This window comes from Larus michahellis, chromosome 8, assembly GCF_964199755.1.
Source record: "Larus michahellis chromosome 8, bLarMic1.1, whole genome shotgun sequence".
Classification (NCBI taxonomy): domain Eukaryota; kingdom Metazoa; phylum Chordata; class Aves; order Charadriiformes; family Laridae; genus Larus; species Larus michahellis.
The window spans coordinates 16,589,736-16,611,892 of NC_133903.1; the positions used below are offsets into that span (position 1 = coordinate 16,589,736).

The 22,157-nt window shown below is 47.0% G+C and overlaps 1 protein-coding gene across 6 annotated transcripts; it reads right to left on the reverse strand.

Annotated features, from left to right (window-relative positions):
- Positions 1–22: 22 nt before the first annotated feature.
- LUC7L (LUC7 like) lies at positions 23–21,765 on the reverse strand. 6 transcript variants are annotated; one of them, XM_074599330.1, is made up of 12 exons: positions 21,523–21,687; positions 20,358–20,443; positions 19,522–19,616; positions 14,490–14,588; positions 13,662–13,772; positions 12,893–13,036; positions 12,276–12,452; positions 11,354–11,442; positions 5,398–5,427; positions 4,294–4,458; positions 1,595–1,759; positions 23–570 (listed from the first exon to the last, which is right to left on the reverse strand). In XM_074599330.1, exons 2-11 carry the CDS (start codon positions 20,365–20,367, stop codon positions 1,618–1,620), a joined length of 1,062 nt encoding a protein of 353 aa, XP_074455431.1. In that variant the 5' UTR covers positions 20,368–20,443; positions 21,523–21,687; the 3' UTR covers positions 23–570; positions 1,595–1,617. The 6 variants fall into 6 exon arrangements, with proteins under 6 accessions (XP_074455431.1, XP_074455430.1, XP_074455433.1 ...); XM_074599332.1 differs by lacking the exon at positions 20,358–20,443 and adding an exon at positions 20,731–20,801 and having other exon boundaries at positions 430–570; positions 21,523–21,694; XM_074599333.1 differs by lacking the exon at positions 23–570 and adding an exon at positions 3,164–3,225 and having other exon boundaries at positions 1,392–1,759; positions 21,523–21,728.
- Between the last annotated feature and the right edge of the window lie 392 nt (positions 21,766–22,157).

A 22,157-nucleotide genomic window follows, 5' to 3' on the forward strand; every position in this document is an offset into this window, starting at 1 on the left:
GAACGAGTCCGGGCAGCACCGGGAGCCACAAACACAGATCTTTAATGCGATCAGACCGCGAGAGAACAGCACAGTCACGTACAGGCATCCCGAGAGCGCGCCCGCCGCCCCCCGGGCCCGCCCCGCCGCCCCCCCCACGGGACCCGCTCTCCCCTCACCCGACAACGGAGGTTACAAAAAACAATAACGTGAAACCGCGGAATTCCTTGTAAAAACGGACAGAGAAAGGGGGTTCGCATGCACTAAGGACTAACACCGAGGGAGCGCCGGGACGGCCGCGGGGAAACCGAAACCGTGAAGCAGCTTATCGGAGCCTGGAAGGGGGAAAAAAAAGACCCGCCGGAACCCCCCCACCGGACACACGGCCTTAAAACAGCACTGACAGACAGACACCCGCCGCCCGGAGACGTTAGAGAGAGACGTCTTTTAATTAAAAAGCTGCCAGCCTCACCGAGCTAACAGGCAGCGGGCAGCTGGGCAGGCGGCAAGTGCTTTACTCACACAATTCTCACAAAATACCGATCCTCGGGGTGATGAGTGTGGCTGGCGCAGCAAGGCGGCCTTCCTCCCCTAGTGTAAAATAAACCTAGTTACAAATAAGCTAGTTACAATATGCAAATTCCTCCCCACAGGCGTCAGGACACAGCTGGTGCCTCGGTCCCAGGAGCAGGGGGACACAGAGACACACGGGTAACTCCTGTCCTCGTCCTGTCCCTGGCTCGTCTCCATCCCGAGTCACCTCTGCCACTTGGCCAAGTTCTGCCTGACCAGCCTTTTAAAAAACATACAACAACACGCTTCCCCCCCCCCCCCCTTTTTTTTTTTTGCAAGTCAGAAAACTCCACAGAGGAAGCTCCGACTCTGGAGTGCACAGTAAATAGGCAGAGTAGCTGTGGCTGTACTCCTCTACAGAAAAACCAATCCAGATTTTCCACCGTTTTGTTTACTGACACCCGATATCTGATCTGTAAAGGTACTAAAACCAGACTTGAGCCCATCTTAGAAATGTGCCCCAGCCAATTTGGTCACCCTCACAAAGCTGAGAAGCTTTTAAAATAGGTAGATCGGGGCCAAATTTTGTCTGTCTTGGCTTATCTGGAATAGTGAGGCAACTGTCAAACGCTGGAGACGTAAAAATGAGGTGGCTAAGCGCTAAACGTTAAAAAAAAGAATCCAACCCACTTTGAATTTCTTTTAACATATATAAAGAGAAGGAAAAAAATTAAGTGAGAACCAGTGCTACTGGTGTGCTCACAAAGGGTCAGGTAGATCTTTTTGGAAAGGGCCGAAGCGTAACAAACATCACGGCAGCTCAGGTCTCCGACCACAGCCCTGCCCCTGACCACCGCGTTCGCTGGGTCAGGACAAACACAGCATGCCAAACACTGGCCTGAATTGGAAAAACGATCCGTCCAGATTTATTTATTCCTCTACTAAAACAAAATCCTGTTAAAGAGTACGTAACTCTGTGTCTCTACAAACTCACAGCTATCTGCCAAACAATAAAAATTCCAAACTACAAAAGATGAGTTGTATTCAGTAAATATAAATGGGAAATTTAGGCTTTGTGTAGAATGTTTATCAGACTATTTACAGTGCAACACAGATCGTTTGAGTTCAGATCTCGCCAGCTTCTCTCTCTTCTGATCTCTTGGAACGAGATTTGCCATTTGTGCTCTCGTGCCGCCTCTCAGAAGAGCTCTTCTCTTTTCTCTCTCTGTCTCGTGACTTTTCTCTTGAAGATCGATCTCTAGAAGATCTGGAGTACAAATAAACCGTCGCTATAAGCTTCACAACTACAGCAATTTTCAAATATGCATAGAAATGACATCATCTGTCCCTAACAGGGCTGTGGCATAACCCAAGTTTCTTACAGCAATGTGCCTAGGTACTGCAATGTCGGGAGCGGTGTCCCCCAAGACTGCAACCCTGGGCCTTCTCCGATCTTTACAGAGGAGAACGCCAGCTTTGCAGCACTGAGTGCAGGGCGCAGCCTTTGTTACTCCCTCCTCAGAGTCATCCTTCCAAGCTCTTGCCACAGGGGCTCTCTTGAAGTCTTCCCTGAGCCCCTTATTAGTTTACTGGGCCATACTAAAGCGCCTGCAATTTCTTCCTCGTCTATCACTCAGCTCTGTTTGTGTCTTCTGGAGTGTTTTTTTTCTCCATTATGCTCTAAGCTAGTGGCTTTCTGCTCAACTGCTTTAAATGCCAACTCTATTCTCTGGACTCAAACGCTTGCTTTCGTTGTGGGCTTTTTCTACTTTGCATCCTGACAAGCGTTGTCCTTGGCAGCATCCTGGGTTCAAAGTCAGGATGATACAGATTTATATTCACAGCCCATAACACAGCGAAATCTTTTCCCAGCCTGCCCGGATGACAGCTACAGATTTTCAGCAGTGCTTCACTGTATCGGCCCACACAGAATTAAGCAGAGGGCTCCATGTTAGGTCCAAAAAAAAAAAAAAAAAAGGCTGTTTTCCTGTACAATTCATGCCAGCAGCCTTCAAAAGGTGCTGATCCCAAATGAGTTCTAGCGGCCCGTACCCCTTCAGAACCAGGCAGAGGCTTTCAGAGCCAGCACATTTTACTGCAGGACTCAGTACGCAGCAGGTTTTTATTTACAGTCCCACGAGGAGGGCCTGGCAGGTACCTTAGAAGTTCCAGCTTTCATTCAGGTTGATTGTAAGGTTTGGAAATACTGCACAATTGATATATTAAAACCTTACAGCCCTCTGTATCACATGAGCCATTTAATTTCATTTTCATTAAATTATGTCATTTAACCAGAAGACATCAGGAGTCTGTCTGGTAAGGTTAACTCTTTTCCTGTTGCCACAACGATGCCTGCTGCCCGTAGTCCTCCTGCCCTGAGATCTCCACATCCTGTGACAGGCTCTCCGTTTCTTTCTAGAAGCGAGACCTCGGACCAGCAGAACCTGAATGCAGGTTTCATTAATTCTCAAGGTGAAAACAGAAGCTACACTCTTTCAGAGAACAGGGTTTTTTTCCATTTGTTCTCTTGTTTTTGTTTAATTTTCTTAAACTGATCCTGGCCTCTCCCCAGTTCTTGGTAATTTTGTGAAAATCTGCCAGCTAGCCAATCCCCCTACAATCTTGATGGGCTGATTTCAATGTGTTCAAGGTTTTCGAAGTAATCCCTTACCTGCTCTTTAGTAATAGTTATTACAGGGTCTTCCTCACTTCCTAATTGTCCAAACTTCTTTTCTTTATTTTTCATGTTCAAGACAGATTTAAAAAAGGACTTTAGTATCTCAGCCATTGGAGAATCAACAGTATTTACACACCCCCCTCAATTATTAACAGACTTATTTTTTCAGACCGTTATTTCCCTCCCCTTCATCCGGTATCTTTAAAACCTGTTCTTACCCCTTGGCTAAAGGGACACAAGACACACAGCAGTAGGTTTGTTTCTAGAACTGTACTTGAATGGTAGTGCCTAATCAGGTGAGACAGTGCTAAAACACTCCCCTATTAATTAGGAGCATTTAAAAAAACCCAGATCTAACTTCGGCAAGCACCTGGTGATAGCCTTGCTCCTGGGCTTAGAAGGGCTGTTAGGAAACACAATGATTCCTTTCAATTTTTCTAATACTCCTACTCCTTGCCTCATCCTTCTTCCAACACAGCGGGTGTTTTGCTGAGTTTCAGAAGAGATTTAAAGCCCTTCTTTGAACTATAGCGTTTCTTCTCAGCAACAGGAGGATGGTACATTCCTCCCCCCGGCTTCCTTTTCCCCTCCCTCCAGTGCAGGTGCCTAAAGAACTGTCTCACTCTCTCTGGAGCAACCTTCTAACAGAAAACTTCCCCCAGGTCCCAAATCATACACTTCTTTCCCCATGCCAGCACTGAGAGAAAGAAGCTGGGAAGCAAAAGATAACCACAGAAATGTAATGTCAAAACTGCCTCTCAGTTCCTTGGCTTTTACAGGCCTGGGGAGGCTCAGTTAGCTCAAGCAGGCCTTTGTGCTGCTGCTTATACAAGAAACCCAGCAACTTCTCAAGGCTCAGCGCTGCAAATCGGGGAGCCAGTTCTATCTCCTAGACTTCTCTCAAGCCGGTATCTCACTGTACAGTTACTGCCCTACTGCTCTCACGGGAGGCCACCTACGAACGGCCACTGGGAAATCCTGCTTTGGCCCCAGAGCTGGTAGAGAACACTGCAGCTGCTCACTTGAGAAACCAGTCGTGCTCCTGCTTCTCTAAGGGACTGGGGAGGCTCACTGTGATGCCAAGGACTCCCCTTTCCAGAAGCGCTTGTGTCAGGAATACATACTTGTGTTTTGAACTCCTGTCTCTGGACCCCCGTCGGTGACCTCTGCTGTGGCTGCGGGAACGGCTCCGGTGGCGTCTGTGTCGGTCTCGGGATCGGGAGCGAGACTTCCGCCGTTCACGGGAAGCCGATCTCGAGCGTCTCCGCCTCCTATCCCGAGACCGTGATCTGAAGAGGACACAGATTGCCTCAGACTCAGGAGATGGGCCAATACATCGGATCCGTACACCTCAACCTATCTCTCAGACATTCCCGAGTAACAAATATCCAGAGCATCAGCACTCACCCCCCCCAGCACAGAAGGCTGATCACCCACAGGATAGACATCTCCCTCCTGGGCCTCATGCTACCAACAAAATGCCAATGGGTAGGGTTTGAGTTGCTGGGAAGCTTATATAAAAAGCTCCCACCATTAATGTAAGCGCATGCCGATGCCTGGAGCAGAGCTTACCAACCGTGCCTCGCTCAAAGTGAGGCCTGTGCAAGGAGAAGAGAGGCCAAAGGAAGCGGCATGTGAAATTACCATAGCCCCTGTGGCAGTCAGCCAAAGGAGAATCTCCCTTATGAAAGCACTGCCCTTTAGAAGCAGCTTTGTTTCAATCTGCTCTAAAAAGAAAACAAAGGATGCCAATGTATAGGGAAAGCAGTAGAAGATCTCCAGGTAGGTGATCACCAAGAGAAGGGTGTCATACCACCAAGGCAAGCTCTTCACAGAGATGTGGGGGGCTTTAATCTTGAATCTCTGTATTTTTACATCTGAGGTATTATATATGTAACAAATATCTGTCAGACATTAAAACTATGAACGTATATTAGGTATTTATTGAAAAAGGCATCGAGTACATTCTTAGACTCGTACTGGGGAGCACACAGCATGCTCTGTCCTGACTGAGCGAGCTGGCATCTGCTTTCTAGCCCAGCAGGTGATGTTAATTTGCACAGCACCACTGTGGTGCCCAAGCTGTACTTCCCATTTCTTTCAGGGAGCAAAACAAGGAGACTGGAGCACTGAGTGAACTCCATTTGTGAGACCCAGGAAAAACCTCAGTAGCTAGATAGAAATGCAAATAAGTATCTGGGGGAACCGTAAGAGAAATGTGCACTCACCTTCGACGATCTCTATTTCTTGATCCAGACCTAGAAAGAAGAGAAGAGTTATGATACGAGAGGTGTAAGAGATAGGATATAGTCAGCGGGTTTTCAATAAAATAACCCATTCACCCTGACAGCTCGTCACAGGAATACAATACCCCAAGTAATACATCAGTTAAAAAAACCTTGCCATAAAACCATTAAAACACTTAATTATCTTCAATTTGGGGGGCAGGGGGAATGGCAATTTATCAAAAACCGAAGAACTTTGTAGAAACACTAGTTTTTACATGCGGAGTTTCACAGAATGGTTCGGGTTGGAAGGGACCTTAAAGATCATCTAGTTCCAACCCCCCTGCCATCGGCAGGGACACCTCCCACTAGACCAGGCTCCCCAAAGCCCCATCCAGCCTGGCCTTGAACACCTCCAGGGATGGGGCACTGACAACTTCCCTGGGCAACCTGTTCCAGTGTCTCACTACCCTTACAGTAAAGAATTTCTTCCTGGTATCCAATCTAAATCTCCCCTCTTTCAGTTTGCGGCCGTTACCCTGTGTCCTATCATAACAATCCCTGATAAAGAGTCCCTCCCCATCCTTCCTGTAGGCCCCCTTTAGGTACTGGAAGGTTGCTAGAAGGTCTCCTCGGAGTCTTCTCTTCTCCAGGCTGAACAACCCCAACTCTCTCAGCCTGTCCTCACAGCATAGGTGCTCCAGCCCACTGGTCATCTTTGTGGCCCTCAGCTGGAGCCACTCCAACAGGTCCATGTCCTTCTTGTGTTGAGGGCTCCAGAACTGGACACAGTACTCCAGGTGGAGTCTCACCAGAGCAGAGTAGAGAAGCAGAATTACCTCCCTTGATCTGCTGGCCACGCTTCTTTTAATGCGGCCCAGGATGCGGTTGGCTCTCTGGGCTTCAAGCGCACATTGCCAGCTCACGTTGAGCTTCTCGTCCACCAGCACCCCCAAGTCCTTCTCCTCAGGGCTGCTCTCAAGCCATTCTCCGCCCAACCTGTATTTGTGCCTGGGATTGCCATGACCCAGGTGCAGGACCTTGCACTTGGCCTGGTTGACCTTCATGAGGTTTGTACAGGCCCACATCTCAAGTCTGTCAAGGTCCCTCTGGATGGCAACCCTTCCCTCCAGCATGTTGACCGTGCCACACAGCTTGGTGTTGTAGGCTAACTTGCTGAGGGTGCACTCAATCTCACTGTCCATGTCACCGAAAAAGATGTTAAACAGCACTGGTCCCAGTACTGACCCCCGAGGAACGCCACTCGTCACCAGTTTCCATGTGGACACTGAGCCATTGACTGCAACCCTTTGAGAGCGGCCATCTAGACAGTTCCTTATCCATCGAATCCACACTTTTCCAATTTAGAGACCAGGATGTCGTGCGGGACAGTGTCGAACGCTTTGCATAAGTCCAGGTAGATGACGTCAGTTGCTCTTCCCTTATCTACCAATGCCGTGGCAACATCATAGAAGGCCACCAAATTTGTCAGACACAATTTGCCTTTGGTGAAGCCACACTGGCTGTCACCAATCACCTCCTTATTTTTCACATGTCTTGGCAGTTTCCTGGAGGATCTGCCCCATGATCTTGACAGGCACAGAGGTGAGACTGACCGGCCTGTAGCTCCCCGGGTCATCCTTTTTTCCCTTTTTGAAAATGGGGGTTATGTTTCCCCTTATCCAATCAGCATGAATTTCACCAGACTGCCTTGTTTCTTGTCAGAACAGAAAGTTTACAAACCAGTTCAGCCTCTGTTAATAAACCACAACTAACCTTTCCAACTTTAAGTTTGCTGTGCATACTCAATATATACACTTTACCCTCCGCAGTCTCACATCACCGAGATCAACTCTAACATTTTCAAGAAAAAGTGCCTCTCTCCAGTCAGAAAGACACTTGACGGTTTTCTGATTTCTGTTCCTTTGAGGCAGTTGCTCATTAAAAAGGTTTTAATAAAGAGAAAATACAGGATTTTCTCACTCATCATTTTTATTTAACAAACACTGAATGGAAACTTGCATCAAAGGTTTTTTCTCTTGTTTGGGAAAGACAAGCTAGAAAAAAAACAGAGGGGACACAGACACAAGGGAAGAACTGTTACTGAAAAGTAACTGCGATACACAGAAAATCCTTCATCCCAGACTTTGGAAAGCAGCTGGAGAACAATCATCCAAGTCTTACTATTCTTTCTCACATTTACATGGCTTCAGAGCTCATGTACGGCACTCCAACCTTAATGCTATAAGCATTAGCTCTTGACAGCCTGTAAATAACAATGTCACAATTCTTTCAGCTTCAGAAGCGCCATTACTCAGCGCCACTTATAATACCACTCCACATGAAAGATATGCCCTCCCTTTTTCTCTACGGCCACGGTTCAGAGCCAGCCTACACCAAATTGTCACACGCTGCCCAAACGGGCTTTTTTTGCTTTAATTGGGAAGCAGCCAGTCTCCTTAGAGACTCACTCCTTTAACTGCTCCTGTCTCCCCACTGCACACAGACTCACGGGGAGGGTTCCAGTTACACAGCCACAGACCTGTTCTGGCCTTGTAACAAGAGATGCAGCTGAAAGCCACACACAGCCAAAATTTTAAAAATCAATAAAAAAGCATCTATTTTAATAACATCATTTAAAACCATACCAGGATAAAACAAGATTAAGAGAATCAATATGGCCTGACATTCCTTCACAATGAAATGGGATTGTTCAATCCCAGTTTAACGAAAAACAAACCCCAAAGTTTAGAAAGGAATTCAGGAAGAAGGGCTGTAAACAAGGTGGAGCTGAACTTGGAGTCAGGCAAACGAACCATGCGCTGAGGCAACACACAAGATCATCAACTGAAGGAAAAGCTGATAAACCAGGAGAGCAAGGCAATAACCACGCACCTTTTTCATGTACTAGAACCTGACAGAGCAGCAGGACCTCCCGTAGATGCCTGGCAGGCAGCTGAAATTTTTTTCTGGTGGCTGTAATTACTCCGAGTTCTTAATGTTCTTTTCCTCCTGATCACTTTATTCTGAATCACCGGTGCACGCATCCACACAAAGCCATTCCATATCCCCTGAAAAGCCTGGCTGCCCTTCCACACCTACGATCTGAGCAGGAGTTTGCATGATAAACTCCCGATAATTACTCCCTAGTGCTAGACTTCAGCATTCAGGAAGCATCCAACAAAACAGCGCTCCCCTTACTAACCTGAATCACTACACAGCAGGAGACAGAAGACGACTCCTGTCCAGAGAAGTGAGAGGCTGAGCATATTTATTATTTTTCCCCCTTTTTTTTGTCCCTGCATCACAGAGGCCATGTGCTGAGTTTCATAACCTGTGTTTTGTCCAAGGAAATCCATTTGGCAATTCCACCTGGGCTTGTTTGCCGCTGTACTCTGGAAGCAAATACCAAGGTCTGCTCTTCCAAGCATGCCACCTCTCCACAGAACTTCAGTCTTAAGAGATTACTGGGTAGCCCGCAGTCACGGGCAACACAAAACAACACAGGACAGAAGACCTGTCTTTATTTGCCAGTAGGAGTGACAACTCAGTTGACTCATTACTATGTAGAAATCACAGTTTAGTCGACACTATTAAAGTCTGTAAGAACTAGAGCTTCACACGTGAATCTACAGGTTTCCACAGTATGTCATACTGCCTATAAGCCGCCAAAGACTTCTCAAAGTCAAGCAGTACTCTTTTCTCTTACTGAGTAACACCATGAAGATGCTGCATATGAAGACAGGAGAAGAATTGTGAAGGCAATATATTTGCTGCGGTTCCTTCAAGTATCAAGCTGTACATAACAGAGGCAGCCTGAAAGGCAGTATAAGTCATTGATTACTTTTTGATGGAAAAATGTCCTTGTAAGCACGATGTTGCACAGCTCCCAGAGGGGAAGGTGCTGAGATATTGAGAAATCTGGGCTCTAGTCCCAGTTCTAACACCAAGTGTCCACTGGGAAAATTGTTTTCCTTCTTTGGGTCAAGTTCTCATTTTGGAGAGGCAAATAATTTGACCTCCTCTGTATGGCACTCCTGGATCCTTCATAACATGTTTTTCTTTGGCATTTGAACAGAGGAGCATACAGATGCCTCTATAAAGAGCGAGAGCAAAAGCTTGGCTGCAGTCTCTAAGTAGCGCCACATATGGAGCCAGCAGGAACTCAGACTTTAGGCCAACTCAATGCAGTTCTTAAACCCTTCACTTTTAAAGTATTAAATATTCAAAAGTCATCTTCAAACCCCCTTATCAGATGCACCTGTGTGCGCTACCTGTGAACACAAGAGGCTCTTTAACTCTCAGGAACTGAGATTTAAAAAAAATATAAAAACAGAACACAAAACCAAAACCACAGATATGCCACAGGAGGAAGAAAGCTAGCGTTCCAGGGAGATCAAGAGAACTCTTCCTGAAGATAACTCTGTTGAGCAATTTTCACACAGAAATGACCTCCAGGAAGAAGAGGCGCCATGGAGACAGACACACCAAGTCCAGGTTAGATATGGTGCTACTGTTGTTCTGAAAGAGCCTGTCATGAAGGAGCTGCATGGGAAGACACTTCTTGTTTCATTTCCATCTTTCTGTCCACAGCAACATACATCAGTCCCTTTTGATTAACTCCTGCACTCATCAGCCAGTTCCACATTCTGCAGCTCCCAAATATCACTGCATTACTGACGATCTTGCATGGATGCCAGAAAGTTGTGAGGCTCTATATGAAGTGCTGCAGTTCAGGAGAAAGCTACAGCAATGAACCGATATTTCATATGACACCAGGCAATCCACAGGGAGAGAGAACACACATAAAACACCCTAACTGGAGAAAGCGTAACAATTTGGGGCTTCCATCTTCCCAATACACCAAAATCACCAAGCTGCAGACCACAGAAAACCAAGCTGCTTCCATTCTGGTACTTATTTGCTAGCATTTACAGCAACGTATACCCAGAAGCCGGCATCATCTTAGAGCATATCACAGTTATCTATCTCTCATGCCTCTGACATGGAAGGCTGAAACACACTCTGCAGCGTGGGTCAAATTGAGCTTTCCACAGGCAGCAAGGTTGGTTTCCTTCAAACACGATGTACAAGAAGAGAAATATGTGAGGTAACTGGGGAACTGCTGTGACAATGAGAACAACATTCCTACTCAGCCACTTCCTCTGCCTGACCATTGGAAATGACCACCCTCCCCCCAGCAGGCTGTTTAACTGAGCTGTTTACACACAAGGTGCCTGTTCAAGTAAAGAAGAAACAGTTTTTCCAGTTCAGCTGGCAAGAGGCAGAAGAGCTTGTCCTGAGCATACCAACACTGCAGCCACTCCCGCTGTGCAGGGATTATACACGTATGAGCAGAACAGGTGACATGTACGGCCACAACCACCAGAAGCAGCCACTCCTTGTGATCCCTTGGATACCCTAGGAAGTGTTTTCCAAAGCTGTGCCAAAAGCACCTCACTTATTGTAGAAAAGTTTCTGAGGAGGACAGGCAGCCCACCATCTGTCTCACAGACACCAGCTCCATTCCACCATCACCTCCAAGCCTGAAAGGGAGGAGGGATGTCCAGGGAACTTCTGCATGACTAGCACCATTTGAGCAGACTTAGTCCTCACTGATATTAAACTTTCCCACTCAGATGCACTGGATGAGGACATTTTATACAGATTCAGACTCCCAAAGACAGGGACTAGACCAATATAGGCCTGAAGACTATAGGCAGTTCACATCTTTCAGACGCCCAATGGAGGTTAAAACAATACACATACAATCACTCTAAGCTGGGAGTTTTGTGAATTTGTTTTCATCTTTAACTGAATGCCAAGGTGCTCACACAGCACCTGGAGTATTTCCGACAGCTGCTCCAGCAGCAGATGCTGCTTTCCTGCAATGCTCAGATGCAAGAAACCAGACTATTTCAAAACCAACTTCACAAAGCAGTCATCAGCTCCCACTTACCGTCTGCCCATTCTCTCCTCTCGTTCTCTCTCCTCTCTCCGTCTCAAACGATCCTGGTTTCTCTTCTCTTGCTTTTCTGCCACCGTTTTCTAGAAAAAAAGTTCACATTACATTTCAGCCACACAGTAACAGGTCAGAGAGATCTGCAGGGAGACTATTTGCACAGTAAGACAAAAATAGTAAGACAAGGAACCATTTCATTGCATTTTATGTGCTAGTCAAGATCTCTGTCAAGGTTCTCATTTTTCCTCACAGCTTCACTAATATACATCAGTGCAAGAAATAGCACGCTCTGCTTTGAGTGCTTGTGCTCTAAGAGACAAGCCCATAAGCTTTGAGGCAAGAGACTGTCTCAGCGTGAGCATACCCAATGATCACACTGTTGATCAAGCAAGGCACTGACCTCAATATGCTGCCCGGTGAATAAGGCACAGGAATCACAATGGTTACTCAAGCCGGCTAAAGGTCTCTGCAAGCAAGACCAGCACTGCGATTCCATTACAAACCATTGCATAAAACTTCTAATCACTTCAGCTACCGAAGATGGTCTTCACTGACACCACTATGGGAAATTTCAGTTCAAGCATTTCGTTAAGAGGTCTCAAAAAGTGCTCTTCAAAATTCAAAAAACCCACAGTGACAAATTTCAGCCAAAACAATGAGAAAGAGCTATGGTACAGTCACATGTATTTAAGGAAGAAATGACAGCAATGGTCTCGTTTGACTAATTCTGAGGGTACATATTTAGTTACCCAGAAATTACAGAACAGAACCCAAGATGAGGCCACTCAAGCCTCCATTTGAAGTTTCAATCAGAAATTTCTAGGCTTCTACAAGCATTCTGCAAAGAATCCTGTATGAATTTAATAGAAATCTTGAATGTCTTCAGAACTACAAGAAGGTTGAAGACAGAAAGGATTACCCTCAGCTGATCCAGTTTCTCACGAATCTGAATGAAACCCAAGTGTAATTTGCCTCCAAAGTGGTCAGCAAGACGCCGGTCGTTGTCATGGAGACCCAGATATGCTGAACAGACTTCACACACACGCAGCTTCTGCTGCTGGAAACTGGATGCAGGCATTGAATTTCTGTATTCTTCCTAAAGGGAGGCAAAAAAAACCCACTCAATTGTGAGGGAATCCTTACATAGTCACAACCCTCCAGGGAAACCCCTGCAAAGAATTGCCCTGCCGCTTTCAAGAATCAAAAAAAGCACCCTCAATATAAAGGAGGTGCCATACAAAACACTTTGCAAGCACGGCTAACCTGATAGTCTGTCCCTGCAAGTGACTAGTGACCAAATACTTCAGAGGACAAATCCCCCCCACCCCAGCCAGCTATCTTAACTAGCTAAAAGTTTCCAAAAAGCTTTTCTTCACCTACCACACTACACTGCCAACCGCTTGCTGGCACATGGCTGAAACTGGAAAAGGAGGTGCTGGCAAGATAGGAATAGAGGTAGGAACCACCCAGCTGTTTGTCACATACTCAGCCTAGCTCAGTCCGCTATTACAATTCATAGGAGAACCAAGGCCATACCTCTGCCTCTTTCTTTTTCGCTCGGACTTTCTCCACTTCCATCAGGATCTTTTGAGACTCATCAACATTTCCTTCAGCTCCCAGCTGTTCAGCTTTAGCTAGGAGTTTTCCAATGTCTTCATTCAGCTCATGTACTTTCTCTGCCTGAAGAGAATAGTTAGTTTTTAGTAAGACAAAAAACTTGCTAAAGCTTGCAGGACTTTTGCTCTTTCTCTAAAAAATATTCTTTAACAAAAGCCATTGTTGGAAGATGACCATAAATCTCCATAAGTCAAAGGAGTCACAACAAAAGGGGATTGGTGGGCCAAGTACAGGCAATGCAGTCACGGACTCATGGCAAAGACAGAAACTGGACATGGAGAGCACATCATCAATTCTACCACAAACAGTGGCCCATTGCTGGCTTGCAGGACAGGATAGAGTCTGCAAAACCAGCTTCAGAAATGCTTTGCATTGTCCTGATGAAGTAAGCGCCCAAAGTGGAAACCTCATGAGCATTTATTAAGTGAAAAGACAACAATCATGGGATGGATTTACTATTCTAAGCTATTATATTAACACTGAATAGTAGGGAAGAAACCAATGCTTTATGGCCATGCTAAAGCAACCTATTTTAGAGTTCATGTTTTAAACCTCTATGGCCCTCTGAACCTTTAAGTTTGTCACAAGACCAGTATTTAAGGATGGCTGGAATACACAAAGCCTTTGTGGAGCCTAACTTCCCAGTATTAATAGCATCAGAGACAAGCCTTTAATGAGAAGACAATACCTTTGCAGACACTTCAGCACTGATCTCTTCCTGTGTCTCAGCCAGGCGTTTCTTGGCCAGTTCTGTTCTCCTGTCACACTCTGCGATGAAGGATTCTAGGTGATCCATTGCCTGCATGTTAAAACAAAGAATTGTGAATGAAGATGCTCTCCGTGCCTCATTTAGCTTTGACAGCCAACAGCCACCTGGTGCAATCCCTGTATAATGCACAAACAACCTCAAGAATGGAAGTCTTGAGAAAAAAATACATGACGCTTTGCAGAAAAAATAAAATTTTCTCCCTGCCCTTAAGTCTGTCATCTGTCTGGAACCTGACACAGTTCCTTTGCTCTGACACATAACAGGATGCTCACATGAAGACTGCTTTGAACTGGAACTTCCAACACATGAGCAACAGGTGCAAAGACAAAAGCACTGGACTAACATGAAAAGAGGAAGACAGAAATGTTCTTTCACTTGATCTGTTCCATCACAGAAAGCTAAATCTGACAAAAGTGAAACCACAGAGCAGGCGGCTTTTAATGTCAAATCTCCTTCTGGGACAGGCCACCAGATTACAATGACCTGGTACAGAGCAGCTGGTGTGGGATGCAAGGAATGCCAGAGGTGCCTCCCAGCTAGCTGGATTAATGGGGTTGTCAGGATCGTAATTACTTTTTCAATTTCAAGTCAGCAATCAAGCCGGCATTCGGGAAGGGGCTTCACATTCTTGTCAGATAACACATCAAATAACATGGCTAGCTGAAACGCCCACCGAGTTCTATTGTTCAGCCAAATAACTTCCAGCGGCAGGTTCCAAAAAAGTAACAAAAATTTCTCCGTACTCACATCCAGCTCAAAAAACAGGTCTCTCTCTTTACTTGCAATCTCATAATCTGCTCGCAGTGCCAAGTCATGGATCTTTGTACATTCTCCTAGGTCCATTCGCTGTTGAAAAGAAAAAGAAAAATCAATGTAAGAACCCTTCATTATGGCAACAAGCAGCAGATACTTAACTCTTACCACCAGTATCATATCAAAATACAGCCTCTTTAGGCAGAAGAGCTTCCTCTTAACCTGTCAGTAACAGAACTAGGCAGAAGAACAACATGCTTGCTAGAACCCCTTTTCTAGGTGTTCCTGGAACAACATTAAACCACCCCAAATGTTTTAAGTCCAGCGCTACTACCACTCTAGGTCACAGCACAGCCTTAGAAATTGCTGGGAGGGAGCTGGGAAGACACAGCACACTGCCACAGCAACTCCTTCAACAGGCACCGAACACCTCCTATTATGGAGCTACAGCACAGCAAAACATCCAGCTTTGTACCCTGCTTAAAGCTCACCTGGAAAAGCACATCTGTGCCAGGAGGAGCCCTAGTAACGTATTGAAAGGTACCAAATCATAGAACACGGACAGAATGCTTCCTATCAAGAACAAACGGACTTAAGGGAATAAGGGGTATGGCCAGTGGAAAAGTACAAACCCAGGCTCAGCAGCAGCAGACCCACAATTCTACAGCTAGCCCCTTCCCACATTCAGCTGTGGCCTGGGATTTTAAAACCTGCCCAGCAAAGCTAAGTCCTATACATAAGCTTGTCTAATGAAAGACTTCTTGAGAGCATCTCCTCTCCCAGACTCGCATGCTGCGCTTCACTCCCATTGCAATCAATGCTATTTAAATTTGTTATTCTCCCCCAACCTAGTACTTAAGCACCACATGAACTGAAGTTAATTATGCTCTCAAAACATGGAAATCGCATTTTGACATTATCAATATGTAACTGAGAACATTTTTTCTTATTCTTAAAGTAGAAAAAGAACATGACATTTTGAAAGCCAGAATAATAAAAGGCCTAAGAGCGAGCCACAGTACAAATGGCAGTGTACATGTCATCGCATGAAGGAACACCTCAGCCAGCCATCCTCTTCTCTCCCAGTCACCACCAGTCCCAAGGAGCCCAAACCCAAACACAGCACGATGGGTGTCAACTCACTAAACTGCAGAAAAAGCTATATATCCCTGTGGAACATCACAAACCAGACTGGAGGTGCCAGGGACACCTATGTTAAACACCCAGACAGCAGCAATGGAAGCATTTAGGATGCAGCAAAGCAACTAAAGCAAGCTCCACCAGGTAATGCAATTACCTGTGTTATTAGCTTCTCTTTTTTTAAACAAAGAAAATAATTACAGATGACTTGCTGCGATTTAGCCTTCCTCATTTTACTCAGATTTACCAGAAACAGAAGGCCACAGGCAGCAGGCTACAGGAACAGCCACTGCATCCAGGAATAGTCCTGCTGAGCTCTCTAACGGTAGAAATTTAATGCCTACCAAAAAAAAAAAAAAGTGTTCCGGTACTTTCAGAGCTTAATCATGTTCATCTTCAGGCAAGCCTCTTCAAAGAATGCTAGCAAGCTACTGTTATTTTACCACAAAAATAACTTTCCATGGTGTGACTTAAATCTTTTATTCTTACGGTTATTCTACTGAGATCCCGTTCCAATACAGGGAGAAAATGGCAATATTAGATGCGATTGTCACAGATCGCAAGTATTCTTATCTGAACTCTTCTTGCAAGCTGAGCCACTAGCTTCGCTTTAGAGAACGGGCTCCAAAGCTTCAGAAGAGCCTACAGTGTGTTCTGAATTCCTCTTCCTGCTTGTTAAAATGCAGTGACCCTCTCAACCCCTTCCTCTGGGGGAGAACGTTCAGGTCTCACCAGCATACAAACCTCCAGTCTTCCTCCACATCTCTGGAGATGATCTAGGCACATGGAGATTTTCACGGGTATTGCTCCCTTCAGGTAAGAGCAGTAGCCCTTCTGTCTCAAAGAATCCTCTCATCTCAGGGAGGCCTCTCATCAAATACTTACCTTTTTTCCAGCAGTGACTGTGACTTGCTCCAGTCAACACCCGTGGCTGGTTTATAATAAAGGTATTTGAGACAGGTAACCAGCAGAGCCTGAGTAAAGATCTAGTCCCCACACACACAAAGGTTTAATACATTTAGGTGCCACTGATAATTAGTCCTCCTCGCATTTGCTGAACAATCCACTTTCTGAGGTATCTCTTACGATCTCCACTAAACTGCTAACTCACCAGAAAGATGAGAAAGGCTCTTTAATAGTAATCAGAGCTGCAGAGTTTTGTCCAAGTAAAAAAGGAAAGCACGCCCACAAAACCATTCAGCAACCTACAACTTTCAGCTCACTCATAACTCCCAGTGGGGACACAATTAATTCCCTGATTCCCTGAATGTAATTTCCAAGCTATGTTCTACCCAGGCAGCTTTCAGACTCATCTGTCCACTTACTAATGAAGCTAAAATTCTGGAGAATTACTAGCTGATGCCATCCAGAATGTGCTGCAGTACTTCCACTGACAGAAACATGCTTACCTTTAGCTGCAGAGCTAACTCGGTGCAGGCCACTAACAATCTAGTGACAAGTGCCCTGATAACAGCACATGGGGATATTAAACTAACTTGTGTTCTCCCCGAGTCTTCCTCCTTTCCCACGGAGACCAAAATGAGAACCATTGTAGTTTATTTAGCGATAAGTTTAGACAAGTTTCTGGGGTCAAAGGCTCTTACGACCAGGAACACTGGCCCAACTAAACAAAGCAAACATCAGCATACCTTCTGCAGCTCTCAGGAATATTCCAGAGCTTTACTCAAAGTCTGGGCTCCTTCTCTTACTCTGCACCTGAAGGTCAGGGAATGGAACTCCATCACATATCACTGAGCACAGCTACCTAAAGGATCTAGCTTCCTGCTCACCTCCAATCAGCCTCCAACTAAGGAATATCTGCACAGGTGAAGGATGCAGCAGTAACAATGCCTTCAGGGGACATAACCAGCACCAGAGGGCTTGGTGCATCTGTTGGAAGTTTCCAAAAAGATTCAAGGTCCTGATTTCTGCAATAACACACATCCCGAGTTGGATGCTACCCCATCCAGCTGAGGCTGGTTCATCCACACAGCCCTTCCTTTAACGGAGCACCGTAAAATATCAGTGAACCTGACCGAGATCACAAGGAAAGCCTGCACATTCCAATTCTGTTACACTCGGTACTGGTAGCGCTGACAGCTGAAATGCTGTTCCTGTTCCAGACATCACATGTTCTTTCAACACGGATCTGTGGCACCAAAACTTTTCCTTGCCCCAAGAAGCTGCTGACAGCGATGCAGAGAGCTCCACAGCCAATTAAAGGCCACCACAAAAGCATCCGAGTGATCCACAAGATCACTTGCGCAGAAGCAGGTCTTCCTTCCTGCTCCCGTGTGAGATTTCTGAGCACAAATTCCACAGCCCAAGGGAAAAGACAACTCACTGCAGAGAAGTAAAAACAGAAGCAAGAGAAAACAGATTTCTCAACGTGCTTCTCTGCCCCAGGAGACTCCCAACCCACCTGAACACCTCCAACTTCCTCTGTGCTTTGGCACTAGCTCCAACAGTCATGCACATCACTTAATTCCACCCCTTCTACTCACCATTCACCTTCTTCCTGGAAAGGTGCCAAAAGAGGTAGAAGGCACCCTGCACCTTCAAACCACCATACGGGCCCCAAAAAACTGTTGTAGAGTCTCACGTCAAAAAACATACCCTAACCAGTGCAACACGCACAAAGGACGGAGGTGGGCAGAAGGTTTACAATGCTGAAATGGAAGTGAGGGGATATGGAGGCTGACGGAGCAATTGCTGAAAAAAACATCCAAGCTTCAAATAAATAAAAAATGAACACAGAGATCATAGAGACTGGTATTCAACTTCCAATATTATTCTGCAATTGAGAAGGTAAAGTTTGAGTGCTCAGAGCTGAGGCAGCTTTTGCTAAAGCTCTTTCTACCAGTGCTGCCACAGAGTCTTGCTATCGCAGGGACGCACACAGAGGAAGGAGTGCCAGCCCTCCCCTTTGTCGGTAACCCACTGTGTCAAACCCAGCTCTTGAAATAACAGCAGGAAGGGCTATAAATAACGGTATCTTTAAACAATCTGGTTAAGTGGATGGACAATGTGAATCGCCACAGTATTTACTGTGAAACAGTGAGCGTAAAGATGCATTTCAAACATCTATATTCATCTCCATCCTGCAATTCTGTAATACAGCAACAATTACAAAAGACATGCACTGTTTTCTTTTGAAAGTCAGACAACATCGTTCATCTGGGCACTGAAATTGAACATGTACTTCACAAGATCTCGCTGTCAGAAGCCCACATCGCCTTTTGCTCTCAGAGAGAACACGAGAGCCAAACCTTTGAAAATTGGCCAGCTCTGTCCCCAGAGCGCAGCAGCAAAGGAGCCGACTCAAGTGTTTCAAACCAGTCAGGCAGAGTGACACACTGCTCAGACCAAACAACGCTAAAGACAAAGTCAGCCGTAGCTGTAACCTGCCATTACCACACCAACCAGTAATAATGAAAAAGCAGCCATTCCATCAGGGGAACATCACATGGCTGGAGAGTGGAGACTGAAAAGCTCCAAGGACTAAGGATTATTGCAGCTAGTGAGAAAAACCTTGCTAACCTGAAGATGCAACCGTGAACTAAAAGCATCCAGGACAACAGACTAGGTATGGTCTTGCGACCTCCACAGAACAGGTTTCAGGCCCTAACCACCTCACCTTGCTAAAAGAGGAATAAACCTGCAACTTCACGTGGGATTGTGAGAGAAGAAAACATTTCAAGCAAATTCTGAGAGCTCCCGAACGGTTCCATACACCGGTCATAAACTGAAATTAAAATTGTGACTGCCCCATGGGCACAGAAAATCTGATCTCTCCTAGAAGTTACCTACGATGCACAGCTGAGCCCTGAAGAGCTGTACCAACGTCTGCCTCACCGGAATTCCTTATTACAGAGAATATACTTACTGTTCCAGCCAGGATATCATGAGGACAGCAATCCAGAAGATGGCTCTTGCAAACACGATCGTCTGTAAACTTCACCCTTTGTCTGGTTTCATCTCCTGAAATTCATTTGTGGTTTTAAATAAGGAGACATTAGAATACCGATAAGAGAACAAAGACGTCGGTATGATCATTTCGCCTCAATATGCAGATTAAAATACTTGGTGTTCCTGCTCCCCAAAATTACTCGAAAAAAGCTTAGAGGGTAACAGGATATTCTGGAACACTTATAATTGGCAACAAGCACTATTTTAGCATTTATTCATCCAGTACACCATGTTAAACACAGTGTTGGCGAGCCAAGTAACGTCCAAGGCCTGTCATCCATATAAAGAGACAGCACAGCCAGAAGAGAAAAAAGGAGACAGACAGTCTGGCTCACAGCCAAAACCTTTTTTTTTTTTTCTCTTTTTTTTTTCCTTCCCCCCCCCTTTTTTACTGTCAGGAAGGGGCAGGAGATATCGAAATCCGTGCTATCAGAGGGCCATGAATCACAAAAACAGGGCTGTGCTGAATAGTTTTTATAAGCACTTGCTATTTGCTCAGCTGATAATTAAGACATCGGTCCATTTGGTTTGAAAACCAAATATGCAGTGTGCTTTCCAAGGCCGTGCAAAGACGAATCTTGTAGGTCTTGGCCTGGAACACGAAGCTTGCTTCCCACCCACCTCCCACCCTCAGAAGACATTTTACACTCAGGAGCCACTTAAACAAGACAATATCAGAAAAGCAAAAAAATGAAAAATAAAAAAGAAACAAAGTTAGTCAATACACACTGCGAGCTCCAACATATACTATACCCATCTGCATTCTTCAAGACCTCAGCTGCAGAATTTTATGCCCACTGTTGAAAAGTTTTAAAGGAAAAGTTTTCTTGCCCACACACCTGCAGTAAGGAAGTCAGGGGAATGATACATAAAAGTAAAGGCAAAGTGGTAATGGTATGTGACAATTTTAAAGCTCATCTGTGTATATGACACAGGTATGTGTAATACTAAAGTATGAATATAGTTTAGGATTCGCAAGCATCCAGGAATAATGTTGTGTCTACTGAAAATGTTTTTTTATTTTTTTTTTCTTTCTAAACTACACTTTAAAAGTTACTTGTGAAAAAAAAAGCAAACACTTTTTTTTTTTTTGTTATAACAGCTTTAAAAATTGGTTGTGACTCACGGCTCGATGAACATGAGGCTTTTCTGCAACTCCCTTGCAGATTGATGTAGGCAGGCAAAGATACACTGAACCTTTATAAATAAAATAGAGGGGCCACAATTGTTCAGTTTGTATGAAATAAAAATATGGGAAGCAATTCAATAGCAACTCAATACACAAAGAAAGAAAAGCACTTATTCACTTACGAAACAAAGTGCAAAGTACCTGAACAGCCCTGCCAACGTGCCAAAGGGAATTTTAAGGACTCGGGCAAGTGGCAGAAAGGAGATACAAACCGCAGCGGGAACATAATTTTGCATAGGCTGTCACATTTCTTTTCTTGGACAAGAACTACAGCGGCCGGCTCCTGCAGGCACACCTACCTACATGCCCCTACGGACGGCGCGGCCCGGGCACGGAGCTTTCCCTAACGCCTCCCGGCGGCCGCCGGGGCCCGGAGCGGCGGGCTCCTCCCGGGGCCGGCCCACGCCAGGCGCTTTCTAGGGCCGGGAGCGAGGCGAACTCCTCGGCCGGGCAGGCCTACCCCTACCGGGGCTCCCTGCGCCCGAGCTCGCTAGGCCGCCCCGAGGCGCGGCGAGGCCCGGGCCCGCTCCGCCGGCCGCCCCGCACCGCTCGGCGGGGCCGGGCCGCGGCTCCGGGCTCGGGCCCGCCCCGTCCCCCGGCGTGGGCGGAGGCCGATCGCGCCGCAGGTCCGGAGCGGAGGCAACGGCCGGGCCGGGCCGGGCCCTGCGCGCGGCTGAGACGGCCGCCAGGCCGCGGCCTTTCCTGCAGGCCCCGCCCGCCCCTACTCACCGTCCCGGGCCGTGCCCATGAGCTGGTCCAGCAGGGCGCGCATCTGGGCCTGGGCCGACATGGCGGGTGCGGGGCCGGGCCGCGGGGCGCGGCGGGGCGGGCGGCTCCGGCCTGGGCCTGGGCAGCAGCAGCGGCGGCCTCGACGGCGGCTCCGGCCTCAGCGGCGACGGCGGCGGGCGCTGGGCGGAAGCGGCCCCTCCCGCTGCCGCGCGGCATGCCGGGACGGGTAGTCCTCGGCGGGGCGGGGCGCGGCGCCGCTCCCTCCCGCCAGGCCGCACGGGCGCCCGGCAACCGCCCCGCCCCGCCGGCCCCGGCTCCCCCGGGGGTGGGGACGGGCCAGGGGCGGGGACGGGCCGGGGGCACCCAGCGCCTGGCTCCTCGCTGGGCTGCTGCGCTGGGCTCGGCACCCAGCGAGCGGGCTACCCCTGCGTGCCACGGGGCTGGCCCAGCCTGGGCCTGGCAGCGGCTGCGGAGCGGTGCTGAACCGTGTCAGCCGAGCCAGGCAGTGCCGCACCGTGCCGAGCCCCGCCGAGCCGTGCCAGGCCATGCCAGGCGGGCGGGCGGGCGGTGGCGGGTGGCAGCAGGGAGCGGACCGAAGGGTGCCCGCGGCTTATCAGCTGCCACCCGCTGTGTTT

Bases quoted from the DNA above. Each gene is read 5' to 3' on its own strand.
- LUC7L (XM_074599329.1), bottom strand. From the start codon at position 21,583: ATGTCGGCCCAGGCCCAGATGCGCGCCCTGCTGGACCAGCTCATGGGC. The intron at 19,617-21,522 runs GTGAGTAGGGGC...AATGAATTTCAG, and splicing joins CATGGGCACGGCCCGGGACG to GAGATGAAACCAGACAAAGG. The intron at 13,037-13,661 runs GTATTGTCTTCT...TATTCTCTTCAG, and splicing joins GTGCTGAAGTGTCTGCAAAG to GCAGAGAAAGTACATGAGCT.